This window comes from Urocampus carinirostris, chromosome 8 (assembly GCF_059441175.1).
Source record: "Urocampus carinirostris isolate Australia breed hairy pipefish chromosome 8, RoL_Ucar_1.0, whole genome shotgun sequence".
NCBI classification, from domain to species: domain Eukaryota; kingdom Metazoa; phylum Chordata; class Actinopteri; order Syngnathiformes; family Syngnathidae; genus Urocampus; species Urocampus carinirostris.
Genome location: NC_142356.1, coordinates 28,844,738 through 28,858,684, shown reverse-complemented (window position 1 = coordinate 28,858,684; position 13,947 = coordinate 28,844,738). Strand labels below are relative to the sequence as shown.

The following is a 13,947-nucleotide window of genomic DNA, read 5'->3' as shown; positions in this document are numbered from 1 at the left end:
AGGAAGGATTGATTTCAAAAAGGGCAGATTATCCCTGCCTAGTATTAGGAAAATACCTCCCCTGCTCCCTTAAAATGGAGAGGTAATAACTGTTTGTTCAGCCTTCTGGGTCGTAAAAAGGATCGTGGATTCTGATCTTGTCCTTTGCGTGTTTGTTGAATTTTGAGAATGTTGGTAAAATCAGAGGCTGGAGATGAACTGCTTCTCGAGAAGTTTTTTTTTTCCGAATTTATTCTGGAGACCACCACAATACAAGTCTTCAATCTGACAAACTTAGCAATAGTCTTTCTATGACATTTAGAAGCAACAGTTTTATACCTCAATGAGGCATTGTGTAGGTCAATGGGAAACCGCAACTTCGATTTTCTTCTTACCACAGTTTGCACATTTTTGTGATATCAGCCAATTCTCAAGGTTTCAGTTCACACTTTATCCTGTTTTTAACAGTTTTTTTCAAAAATTCCCCCAACCCAATTATTGCACCTTGGTCTCGTGGTTTCTTGACATCAGACTGAACCCGCTCATTCGCTTGAGACCTATTCTCAACTTCGTTTCGTAGTTTCTCAACACCAGACTTTTTTCTTTCGATTAAAGTTTCTGACATTAGTTTGAACTTCTAGTTTGAATTGAAAATATCCATTTATAATAAAGATGATATATTTCATGTACAATAGGTCTACAGTAGGTATGTATATTGGTTGTTGTGGCCATTAATCAGTAAGTCGATAGATAGCTGGTTGACAAAAAAATGTAGCCGACAGGCGACCAGCTGAGTAAATTGAAGTGAAGACTGTACAATACAAAGTGTATTAATTTTGGCAATATAATCATATTTTTGTGCTAACCGTAAAAGTGCCTCATTTGAATGAATCCAGCGACCGCAAGACTATAGTGGCTTAAGAGCAAGCTCTCGAATTGTCTTAAAGCAGCATATTGATCAAACAATGAAAAACAACCAGATCTTTAAAAACTGTTTTGTGACAACTCAGAAAAAGTATAAAAAGCAGGCTTTAAGTGTTACTTGCATACTGTTGCCAGAATGTAGCCTTTGTCTGTATCACAGTGATGTCCAGAATATTCTGCCATTAAAAAAAACTTCTAGGGAAGTAAAGTAGTTCATCCCCAGCTTCTGATTCTCATCATCCGAGATTCAATGAACACGCGAAGCACATGAGAGAAAAAAATACCGTCATTTAAAAGAAGGTTCTTAGATGTGTTGCAAAGTTTACCGATAATCAGGAAGGTATATTTAAAAATAAATTCATCTCATTTTTAGACATGAAAAAGCTGAGCTCCAAAGCTATGCCATCATTACGAATAAACATGACGTAACCAGTATTTGGCAGATAACACTTGAAATCAACAGTAGTCAGACATCGAAGCGGCTGGTTGCTCAAGTAGACCGGGGTGAGAGTGCTCAGCGGAGGCCAAATCCTATGACTGGATTGCCGCGGTCTGTGAGCACAGTGTGGTGAATAAAACATGGTCTGATATACTTGAGGGAAAGCTTTGGAAAGCACTGGGGCAATAAATAATAAAGGAGACTAAAATGCAAGAGCTGTATGTAGGAAACTGCTGTTGGGAATCCACACAGGCCACGTGGACTTTGGGAATGACGCGATTTCTTCTGTGCTCACTCTGTGACATTGTTTTTAAACCATCAAATAACCTTAAACACCTAACTTAAACTTCAAAATAAATAATACAAACATTCTACTTATTCATGCTAAACAACCAATAAATGCATCAAATAATTAAAAAATGAGTTGACCTAATGAGCAACACTAGCTTGTGTGATATTTAGCAAGCAGTTAAATCATAATTCAGTTAGTTTTTGATCAGAATATATATATATATATGTTGGTATTTTAATATTCCTCTGTTTTTAAGTTCCTTATATATAAACGGCCAATAAAAGGCAGCTGATTAAAAAAGTTTGGTATCTTCACTGTTACCTGGTATTGGTACTTTCCCATCCCAACTAACTAACTAACTAACTAACTAACTAACTAACTAACTAACTAACTAACTAACTAACTAACTAACTAACTAACTAACTAACTAACTAACTAACTAACTATCGTTGTAGTGTTTTGGTGTGTCACTGCCTGTAGTCATGATTGTATAATTTCTTCATATACAACTTCTTCATTATATCAGTCATTTAAAAAAACTGGGAAAGAACATTTCTGAATGCCAATGCGGAGGTAAAAGATCACATCAAGAAAAATCCAACTTTCATCCCTGTAAACAAGGTAAAATTGATCCCCTCAGGCAAAGGTTGAGCAGCTTGAGCAAGACTTCCCCTAAGGGTGACAACAACATCTTCAGTAGGACAGTTTTCTTTCCAAATGAGGGATCCTTTTGATGTTGAATTTTTAATTCTGTAGCAAAAGCATTCAATATTCACAATCAGAGTATGGACCACTTTTTGCATTTGTGAATTCCTACAGCTATTTTTTGTAGCTCATTTATGCCCGGAATATTCTTGAAAGAAAAAAAAAATACTCACTGGCTGACTGGCTGGCTGACTGTGTGTCTATGCTACAATAATTATCTATTGAAATTGCAGGTATTGTTGGATACATTAATCAAAACATGACACACAAAAAAAAACTGTATCAAAATATTATCTCATTGCTGCAATGCCTTAGAATGTTTAGCAGGCGGAATTTTGAAATTCAGGATATTTTAGGCACCCCATGGAAATGTCAGCTCTAAGATGTTTTAAAAAAAAAGTTTTGTCTTTGATTTAAAGATAAAATATACAAAAATGTCACAAAATGTAGACAATGTAGCATGATAGTTAAGTAGGCAGAAACAGAATTGTTCACAAATTTTAATCAAAGTATTCATGCATTAGCAAGGAGTAAAGTACAATACATGTTTGCGTGTGCCCTTTCTCAGCAAAGTGTCAGTTCCCGCTTGGTAAGTGGATCCACTGCCACCGTTGCCTGCATGGCCTATAGAAATCACTGAGGCCATCTGGTGCCTGTCCCAGTTGAGGTAACTGGGTAACATAATCAGCTCCAGAAAGCTCTGTCTGACACATCTGATACATGTTATTTCCTGTCTGCTAGATCCGATAGTGAGTGAATGATTGAAGCTATAGATGAGCTTGGATCTGGAACTTAAAAGCTCTTTTTCTGTTGTTAGTTTCGGACTAGCTTATTGGGTTGAATTTCAAGGTGGTAAGACATCTTTACACATATTCTAGAGTGGGTTTTTATGACAACTATGTGTTTTTGAATGTTGCAACTGAAAGTGTCCATAAGTTCACCTTAAAAAGTGAAAGAATATGATAAAGGCTTTCACAACTACGCGATGTACGTGCGATGTTTGTGACTTACTGCGCTCCCATCGGACAGCACCGGGTCAAACAGGCTATCAAGATAGTGATCCATTCCGCGAAGAGGGTCCAGGTCTAAAAGGAGGACACTATTTTTCAACAAGCATACTTCAGTGCATGTTTTGGTACATGTGTTTTACCTTGTCTAGCAATGAGGGGTGATGATATGAATTTATTAGTGGTATCAAAGCCTCCACCTAGCAGACTTCTACAAAAAACGAATGTAAAAAACAACATTTTTACTTTTTCAATTTCAAAGGAGAGAGTTTTATTTGTCAAGAGTCTACTTGTTTCAATTGTATTCCTCATTTCAAAAACAACAAAATAGCATCAAAGCCATCCTGACTTGATGCCATGGCTCAGATTTTTTTACCTGTAACTCTAGACTTAATTTATTTTTATTACAAAAACACATCAATTTAATAAAAAAAAAGTACATGCAACTGATAAATGTTGTGTAATATCAATACGACATACGAAAAAAACTGTAGCTTGTATGGGTTTGTTCTGACGGGCAAAATACATGGGATGTGTGAGTACTCAGTGTTGGTATTGGGGTCAATACCAGCCTTTTTAAGGGTATGGGTATTCATGGTATTAGCCAACAGCATTGTCAGGATTTAAAATTCAGGAAATTGAAAATAAAAGAGTGGTGAATTGCCATTAAAAATGCAGTATAAGGAAACATATTATATTGAGATTTAATGAAATAAATCATTTAAAATATCTGTTATTTATTAAAGAGGGAAGGGAATGTTACAAAATAATGATATTGGTATGTGGTTTTGATATTACTGTTTACTTATCAGAGTCAAGTATAAGTATCTTCATCAGTCTGAAAAAATGAGGTACCAAACTCAACAACTAAGCATCCAATAAGTTGTTGGAAAAAAGCAAATAATCTAACTCAATTGTAATTGTAAAACAAAACCATCAATCAATCAATCAATCAATCAATCAATCAATCAATCAATCAATCAATCAATCAATCAATCAATCAATCAATCAATCAATCAATCAATCAATCAATCAATCAATCAATCAATCAATCAATCAATCAATCAATCAATCAATCAATCAATCAATCAATCAATCAATCAATCAATCAATCAATCAGTCAACCAACCAACCAACCAACCAACCAACCAACCAACCAACCAACCAACCAACCAACCAACCAACCAACCAACCAACCAACCAATCAATCAATCAATCAATCAATCAATCAATCAATCAATCAATCAATCATTCTACAGCCACCTATTCTTACAATGTTTCTGGAGTCAATCCCAGCTTACCTAAGGGCCCGGTCACACAGCCGTTTGCGTCTGTATCGCGGGTAAAATTTTGCGATTTTTTTTTTGCCCGTGGTTGCCCGCGATGGAAAATGCGCAAAATTGGCCAACCCGCTGTTTATCGGTGGTATACCCGCAAAACAGACGCCGGCGACTGTTCCGCTTCCTCATCGCGTCATTTCCGCGCGTGGACCACGGGTATAAAAGCTGCCGAGCCGGGCTGTAGAAATCATAACAGCTAAAGACACAGTCCCGTGAAGATCAAGATTTCAAGCTATGGCACCGAAGAAGCCAATATGTTATTATTGTAATAGTTTTTCATCTCATCTCATCTCATCTCATTAGCCGTACCGCTTATCCTCAGTAGGGTCGCGGGGGGGGGCTGGAGCCCATCCCAGTCATCTTCGGGCAGTGGGCAGGGGACACCCTGAACTGGTTGCCAGCCAATTGCAGGGCACACGGGGACAGACAACTCACTCGCTCATTCACACCTAGGGACAATTTGGACCGGCCAATTCACCTGAAATGCATGTCTTTGGAATGTGGGAGGAAACCGGAGTGCCCGGAGGAAACCCACGCAAGCACGGGGAGAACATACAAACTCCGCACAGGAAGTCTGGAGCTGGATTTGAACCCACGCAGGAGGTTCCCATGACATGAACTGTGCCGCACAAGCGCTAACCACTGCGCCGCCGTGCTGCCCATAGTTTTTCATTTTTATTTTATTATCTTGTTATGAAATGAAAAGAAATGTCAAGAAATAAAAATGGATTAAGACGAGGTCACTACGGTGACGGGGATCCATGTTCACCCCTTGACGTCTCGAGCACAACTGACGTGTGCTCGGCAAATCGCGCTGTATATACGCGGAGAAAGGCGTTTGACCGTCACACGCGTTACACACGCTAATTCACGTGATAACGCCGCGATACAGGCGCAGAACAAACGTGCTATGACCGTGCTCCACCCGCGATTACCCGCTAAAATTTCGCGTCCTACCCGCATGTAACCACGCCCTGGCCGCGGCCGTAGCACGTCGTTCCGCGTCTGTACCGCGTCATTACCTCGTGTGTACCACATGTGCCGCCTGCGGTTACACGTGGTCTAAAGTTTTGAGCAGCGCAAAACTTTTTCGCACGGCCAACCGCGTGTGAATTTCCGACCGCGTGTAAAGCACGGCTGTATCTCGTCTGTATGGCAATCTCAAAGCGTCCAACAGCGTCTGCTTCACAGGCAGAAATTTCTGGCCGTGATTCAGCCTCGATACGCCCGTAAAAGGCTGTGTGACCGGGCCCTAAGGTAGGGGACACCACAGATATGTACAGATACAACACTAGATATAACCAATGTTCCCTCTAAGTTGCGTGTGTGCGCAATTGCGCACTACCCAGAGCTTTTCCGTGCACAAGAAAATGTAGGCAGCTCACAAAAATGAAGGCTCGAAATTGCTAATTAAAAAGCGAATTAAGACAAAGTTACAGTGCATGAGGGTAAAAATACACGGGGTCTTCTGACGCTGTGTTCTAAATGCGGTATTTTGAAGTCAATGTCGAAGTAGAACAAAGTTGAGTAAAGTGAGTTTTTCAAGTCTTTCGGGTCCCAAACGGCTCTTCAGGTGGTTTTTGCTTCTTTAATCCCTACACGACCAAATATTATGTAAAATTGGGCACAAAATGACTTAAAGGAAGGGGGGGGAATAGAACAAAAAAGAAAAAAATACCAAAATGAAAAAGTAGTGAAAAGCTGAGAAAAAAAAAAAAAACAAAAGGAGAGAAAAAGAAAAAAAAGAGCAGGAAAAATTCAGAAAAAAAGCCAGAAGAAAAGAAAGAAGCAAATAAAGGGAAAACATGTAATGGAGAACAAAAAAGCAAGAAAAGGTAACAGCTAGAAAAAAATAAACACAATGAGATTTTTTTTTAAAAGGAACTTTAAAAAGAGGAGAAAAAACAGGGAAAAAGAGGAAAAATTTTGTGTTGCATTCAAATAATTTCCAATTATATCGAGTTAATCTTGTTGCCAACTTTGTACTTCCTCTAAAAAATGTAATTAAATACAGTTCTGTATCGTGCAACTGACTAAATAAGCCTCCAAAAATGTTAGTATCATGCGAATTAAAAAAAATGGAAATCTTGTGAAAGAATTGTAAAAACAAATGACGTTTGTAGGCCCTGCAACCTTTGCAATCGTACATTAGTTAATTCATTCAAAAGTGAAAAATAATTTTGCATTGCCGGAAACTCAGCAAAATGTAACGTGATGTCATGTTTTGGACCTGTTTGATAACGATTTAGTTGCCACACTTGGGGTTGCTGTTGCTCCCTGTTGTTTCAAGCGTTGCTCACCGACTTTGTGTGAACGCTCAGACCCGTGGAAAATTAGAGGGAACATTGGATATAACATGCCCTTTTGGTCGGCGTACCTACCACGAGTCTAAGCTAGTCCTGTCAGACTATTACAGTACGGGGGAAAAACAAGAAAAAAAGAAAATCCCGGCTCATTGTTCTGCTTATGGATGCACTCAACGCTATGACCTAGAGTCTGAAAGAACCTTTCATAAGTCCAAATGTTTTTGGCTCTATTTTTTTCATTATTTATTCTTGTTGAGAGCTTCAGTAACTCCAGGGTCCTCTTGGTGTGTTTCATTGTTTCAATGTTTTTAAAAATAAAGCTTCACCACATTGCCAGACTCACTTCCCCTGATTTACAAGGAGGAAGTACAACTAAAAGATCTTGTAAAATGATCCACTTTCAGGGTTTCTAAAAATGTTAACCCTTATGGGGCAAGTGACCATCCAGTATATGGTAAAGATAAAAACTAGATGAATAACTTTGAGTTTTTTCTTTTTAAAATATTTTTATACATACAGCATTTTAATTGTTTTTTTAGCCTAGACTGGCGAGTGACTATATTTGGTTATGTACCTCCATCCATTATCTGCACCTCTTATCCTAGATGAATAACTTTGAGTTTTTTCTTTTTAAAATATTTTTATACATACAGCATTTTAATTGTTTTTTAGCCTAGACTGGCGAGTGACTATATTTGGTTATGTACATCATTCCATTATCTGCACCTCTTATCCTAGGTAGGGTCGCAGGGGTGCTGGATCCCATCCCAGCTATCTTCGGGCAGGGGACACCCTGAATGTGGGAGGAAACCGTAGTGCCCGGAGGAAACCCACGCAAGCATGGGGAGAACATGCAAACTCCACACAAGAGGTTTTATCTCACGACCTCAGAACTGTGCCGCACACGCGCTGACCACTGCACCGCCGTGCTGCCCTGTTATGTGTACATATATACGGCTATTTTTTTTTATCTTAATTTGGAAATTCAAGTCAAGCAAGTCAAGTCATGTTTATTTGTAAAGTCCTTAATCACAAGGAGTCTCAAAGGGCTGCACAGACCACAGATTATTGCCAACTCCAGACTATTATTACACCATCCCCTGATCTAAAACATACAAGAGGGCAAGGAAATACTCAAAAACCTCAACATGAGGAAAATGAAGAAACCTTTAGACAACTTTGAATTTGCACCGCACATTCAAAATTGTTCCAAAAAACAAAGTTACGCAACTTTTTTTTGTCTTTTTTTAAATTTTAGAATATCCTCTTAACAATTATTTTGAATTGTACATTGTTTTTTTTCAATGAGTTACATATAAAGTGTTAAAATTTCAATGTAGTTTTTTTGTAATTTGTATAATTGTTCATTTATTGTCTTTAATTAAAAAGAAAGACTTTTTACGTTTTTATATTTATTAATTATTATTATTTTTTATTTTTTTATTACTTTTCCGCAATAACAGCACAGGTGGACGTTGACAACAAAATTACCCGCATGACAATCAGTCAATGGGCAAATTATGGTTTATTTTCTCTCTCTCTCTCTCTCTCTCTCTCTCTCTTTCTCTCTCTCTCTCTCTCTCTCTCTCTCTCTCTCTCTCTCTCTCTCTCTCTCTCTCTCTCTCTCTCTCTCTCTATATATATATATATATATATATATATATATATATATATATATATATATATGTATATATGTATATATATATATATATATATATATATATATATATATATATATATACATATATACTGTATATATACTGGACTGTCTCAGAAAATTAGAATATTGTGATAAAGTTCTTTATTTTCTGTAATGCAATTAAAAAAACAAAAATGTCATACATTCTGGATTCATTACACATCAACTGAACTATTTCAAGCCTTTTATTATTTGAATATTGCTGATTTTGGCTTACAGCTGAAAAAAACTCAAAAATCCTATCTCAAAATATTAGAATACTTCCTCAGACCAAGTAAAAAAATAATTTTATAACAGCAAAACTAAATCAAACATTTGAAAATGTCCATTGATGCACTCAGTACTTGGTTGGGAATCCTTTTGCACGGATTACTGCATCAATCCGGCGTGGCATGGAGGCAATCAGCCTGTGGCATTGCTGAGGTGTTATTGATGCCCAGGATGCTTCGATAGCGGCCTTCAGCTCATTTGCATTTGTAGGTCTGGTGTCTTTCATCTTCTTCTTAACTATACCCCACAAATTCTCGATGGGGTTCAGGTCAGGGGAATTAGCAGGCCAATCAAGGACAGTGATGCCATGGTCAGTGCACCAGTTACTGGTGGTTTTGGCACTGTGGGCAGGTGCCAGATCATGCTGGAAAATGAAATCCTCATCTCCATAGAGCTTTTCAGCAGATGGAAGCATGTAGTGCTCTAAAATCTCTTGGTACACAGTTGCATTTACTCTGGACTTGATGAAACACAGTGGACCAACACCAGCAGCTGACATGGCTCCCCAAACCATTGCTGATTGTGGGAACTTCACACTGGATTTCAAGCAACTTGGATTTTGCTCTTCTCCAGCCTTTCTCCAGACTCTGGTGCCTTGACTTCCAAATGAAATGCAAAACTTGCTTTCGTCTGAAAAAAAGAACTTTGGACCACTCTGCAACTGTCCAGTGCTTCTTCTCCATAGCCCAAGTGGTTGAGTTCAGAAGTGGCTTGACCATGGGAATACGGCTATTGTAGCCCATTTCCCGGACACGTCTGTGAACTGTGGCTTTTGATACCTGGACTCCAGCTTCAGCCCACTGTCTTTGAAGCTCCCTCAAATTCTGGAAGCGGCTCTTCTACACAATTTTTTTAAGGCTGCGGTCATCTCTCTTGGTTGTGCAGCGTTTCCGGCCACATTTTTCCCTTCCAACAGACTTTTTGTGGATATGCTTTGAAACTGCACTCTGTGAACAGCCTGCTCTTTGAGAAATTTCTTTTTTGTGTCTTACCCTCCTGATGGAGGGTATCAATGATGGTCCTCTGGACAGCAGTCAGATCAGCAGTGATTTAGTTTACTGAACCAAGCTGAGTGTTTTTAAGGCTCAGGAAACCCTCGCAAGGTGTTTCGAGTTAATTAGATGATTCAGGTGATTAGTTGAATAGCCTACTTGTATACTTTTTCATGATATTCTAATATTTTGAGATAGGATTTTTGAGTTTTCTTAAGCTGTAAGCCAAATTCAGCAATATTAAAATAATTAAAGGCTTGAAATAGTTCAGTTGATGTGTAATGAATCCAGAATGTATGACATTTTTGTTTTTTTAATTGCATTACAGAAAATAAAGAACTTTATCACAATATTCTAATTTTCTGAGACAGTCCAGTATACTATATATATACATTACCTTAACGGGTACGTTGACCCGACCAATGTGGCCGCCACTTGGCACGCTAGTTAGCGGGCTGCTACGTCGCGCTGACGAATCTAGTGTTCTGTACATGTCTGTGGGGGACACCCCGGGAAGATCGCTCGCTCGCTCACTCATTCACTCACTCGCTCGCTCGCTCGCTCACTCTCATCTATAGCTAAGGTTCTTACATGCTGGCATTGGCTCGTATGCGTCCCGGTTCCTGTGCCGAGATGATAAAGTAACTGTTGTGTTTGGGGAAATTAGCAGGCAACTCCAGGTCAGACATCAAGTCCAGCACGTAGTCTGAGCCCTCCAACTCCACCCACTGCGCTGACTCCTTCAGCAGGACGGACCACCCCTGACAACCTTCCATCACGCCCCTGAAAACACATGCATGCATGCATACTCACACTCGTGTACCTCACACAAATATCCCATGAAAAAAATTACTAACCCAAAATCTAGTGTGTTACCTGTGTTTCAAAATATCTTTAGCCATCATCTCCCCTGTAGTCCAGGAGTGCACAGGACACAGAACGGATACACCTGGAGGGCCACACAAGCGAGACAATAAACTAACTAACAGATGACTCCCCTTCAATGACCTTGAATCGGCAATACCTGTAAAAAAAACTCCAACAACAAAAGAAAAGTGGCAGAACTGTGACCTCATACCGTCAAAGCAGTGCACGTGGAGGAGTGTGTGTGCTTTCTTGCGATTGGCGGTCCACTCCAGTAGACATGGTGGGTAGGTGCGCATGTACTCCGGCCTGCCGTTGCTGCAACGCTGCATGGCCTGCAGCAGAGCGTGCTGACACACTGAGTCGTAGCCCTCGGGCCCGTAGTCTGACACGAACCTGAGAACGGGACCCATAATGCTCCTTGCTCATTTGGAATAAACATTATGACTTCATCATCGCAGAAAAAAAAAAATCATTTCTTAATATTGTGAGTGTCGTTGATGAGGTGATTTTGGACAGTATGTTACGGACCGGGAACGGGGACGGGACCCAATAGCGTTCGTTTTACTCAGTTTTTATTAAGAAAGAGAACCTTGCTTGCATTCACAATCCGATGATTGTCGGTCACGGGTAGCAGATAGCAGGAACGCGGAAGTGGCACTTCCGTGTCGAGCGAGGATAGTCGTTTGCAGTGAGAAAAACAGGTCGATGGCCGAGGCGGAGGAGTAAAACCAGAAACAGGTCCGGAAAAGAGGTCGGCAACAGGTATCAGGCAGGAAACAGGGCAGAATAGCATCGGAGAGTACAAAGGCTTGCCTAGCTGAGAGCATAGGTTCGCAGACGGTCTGACGGGTTCCTTTCGGAAGAAGGGAGTTTAAAAAGAGTCCAGCAGCCAATCAGGTCCCGTGGCTGTTGGCGCCAATGGGGCAGCTGCAGGTGCCCCGAATCAGTAATCATGAAACATTGAACGGTCATTAAACCCATAAAACGGTTAATTAGCGAATATGCATGGTTATTGGTTGGTTATAAATAACACCAAAGTTTGTTTTTCAACAAAAATATGAAAGCCACAAGTAATGTAATGCATATTGTAGGATGTGGTACTCAAATTTTTGAATGAAAATTGTTTTCGCCCAGGGATTTAGGATCTAGTATTAGTATTGTCACACGCCACTGCTCTTCAATGTCAAAATCCAGCTAAATAGTGAAATTACGCTTTACACCGAAAAACAACTGATGAAGGTATTTGAACCGGATCAGGAGGCTTTTAACTTTGTGATAAACGTAGCCATCTAACTTAACTTGCAACCTATCAACAAACATTATTCTAAATATTAATGCTAGACCAAATAACAATTGAAATCAACATATTAATACACTGTCAAACTAGCCAGTTTAGTGATGCCATCTAGACTGTGCAACCAATTAAACAACCTAGTCAGGTCACATTTTTTTGTACAGCCCTTAATCACACAATGTCCCAAAGAACAGTCCAGATTACAATTACGCCATTTTCAGTTTGTAGTTGATCGGAATATACCTAATCAAGCCACTCACTGGTAAATCCAAGTATACTAACTAGTTTGTTTGTTAGTTCATTATATCAAAAATTCCCTACTTTTGACTAATGTTTTGCAAATGTTTAGTTAGTTAGTTAGCCAAGTAGGCATGTATGTAGATAATTAAATTAATGTAAATACTTTATTTTAAATCATTTGAAAAAAATATTTTTATTTGTTGGTTAGTTGACAAATCAAAAACAATTAGCCTGAAAAATGTTAAGTAAGTAAGTAAGTAAATAAGTAAGTAAGTAAGTAAGTAAGTAAGTAAGTAAGTAAGTAAGTAAGTAAGTAAGTAAGTAAATAGGCAGTTGGTAGGTAGATAGGTAGTTAGGTGTGAGTTAGGTAATTAGTTAGGTAGTCAGTTAAAAAGTTAGGTAGTTAATTAATTAAAACAAACACAAAATGTGTTTGAAACAGGTTTTACAGATAGGTAGTTAATTAGTTGGTTAATTGACAAATCAAAAATAATTGGTTTGTAGAATGTTTTCTTAAAATAGTGAGTGAGTGAGTGAGTGAGTGAGTGAGTGAGTGAGTGAGTGAGTGAGTGAGTGAGTGAGTGAGTGAGTGAGTGAGTAAGTTAGTAATAACAAGCTTACTACTATCTAGGCCTTGAGCTGAACAGGACATAATGACTGCGACCAGGCAAGCAATTATGTTGTTTTATCTGATCCCTGCCAAGTACTTTTGGAAAGTTCTGGTTATGAACTTACTTGAGGAGGTGTTTGGTCAATCTTTGTGAAGGCAAGAAGGCTGAAAGACACGAAGAAAGAAGAAGCCAGCCTCGCTCGCAATTCAGCATGTTGGGATTCCTCCAAACCTGCAAGTCCAGAAGGCAAAAAGAAGCAGGTGGGAATTAAAAGACAATAATGACATTTATTTATGATTAGCAAACGCTGATTGGACCTGATTTGCCACTTGAGCAAAGATCTCGTCTCGGATCCCGGCATTGGCCAACCCTCTCTGGATGATGTAATTGCCAAAGAGATTCTCCTGAGCTCCGTTCAGCTCTGGGTCGCCCATAAAACGGAGAATCTATCACAGATACGTTATGTAGGAAATGTGGTTAGTTAATTGCTTAGTTGGTAGGTAGATGGTCAGTTGGGATTGCTGGTCACTTTTTATGAAGAGTTTTTAATGGTTCTTGATACTGCTTAAGCCCGGCGCACACCTAAAGCCAACTGCGTAGGGAATTTAGTGTTCTCAACTTTGGCTGCAGAATGCCAACGACGCCATTTTCAGTTGCGTCGTTTTCAGCTGTGCTCCGAGTTGATTACGTCATGTGTTTTCAGATCATGTAATCATTCAAAATAATGACTACAAGAGTCACATAGCTTTTAAGGAGACAAGCGCATTTGAATGTTATCATAGTTAACTACAATAGATTGTGCTGTCGCTTTAAGAATGAGCGCCACTGTCACGAAACGGACCGGGAATCAGGAAGTTGGAACTCATTAGCGTAGACGATCTGTCACTTTAATTGAGAAAGAAAAGTTGTCCAACACACAAACGGACCAAAAACAAAACAAAGCAGGCTCAAAGGCAGGCAAAATTGCAAACTAGGCATTACT

The 13,947-nt window shown here is 39.2% G+C and overlaps 1 protein-coding gene across 1 annotated transcript in view; it reads right to left on the bottom strand.

The window, feature by feature from the left end:
• Positions 1 to 13,947, bottom strand: part of myo15ab (myosin XVAb) — a 61,287-nt gene that overhangs the window by 25,227 nt on the left and 22,113 nt on the right. Inside the window, exons 29-35 of the mRNA XM_088342924.1 lie at positions 13,283 to 13,411; positions 13,090 to 13,196; positions 11,032 to 11,213; positions 10,830 to 10,902; positions 10,545 to 10,736; positions 3,490 to 3,557; positions 3,351 to 3,424 (exon numbers count right to left, since the gene is read on the bottom strand). Of these exons, the coding sequence (XP_088199050.1) occupies positions 3,351 to 3,424; positions 3,490 to 3,557; positions 10,545 to 10,736; positions 10,830 to 10,902; positions 11,032 to 11,213; positions 13,090 to 13,196; positions 13,283 to 13,411 (825 nt within the window). The remainder of the gene's footprint in view (positions 1 to 3,350; positions 3,425 to 3,489; positions 3,558 to 10,544; positions 10,737 to 10,829; positions 10,903 to 11,031; positions 11,214 to 13,089; positions 13,197 to 13,282; positions 13,412 to 13,947) is intronic.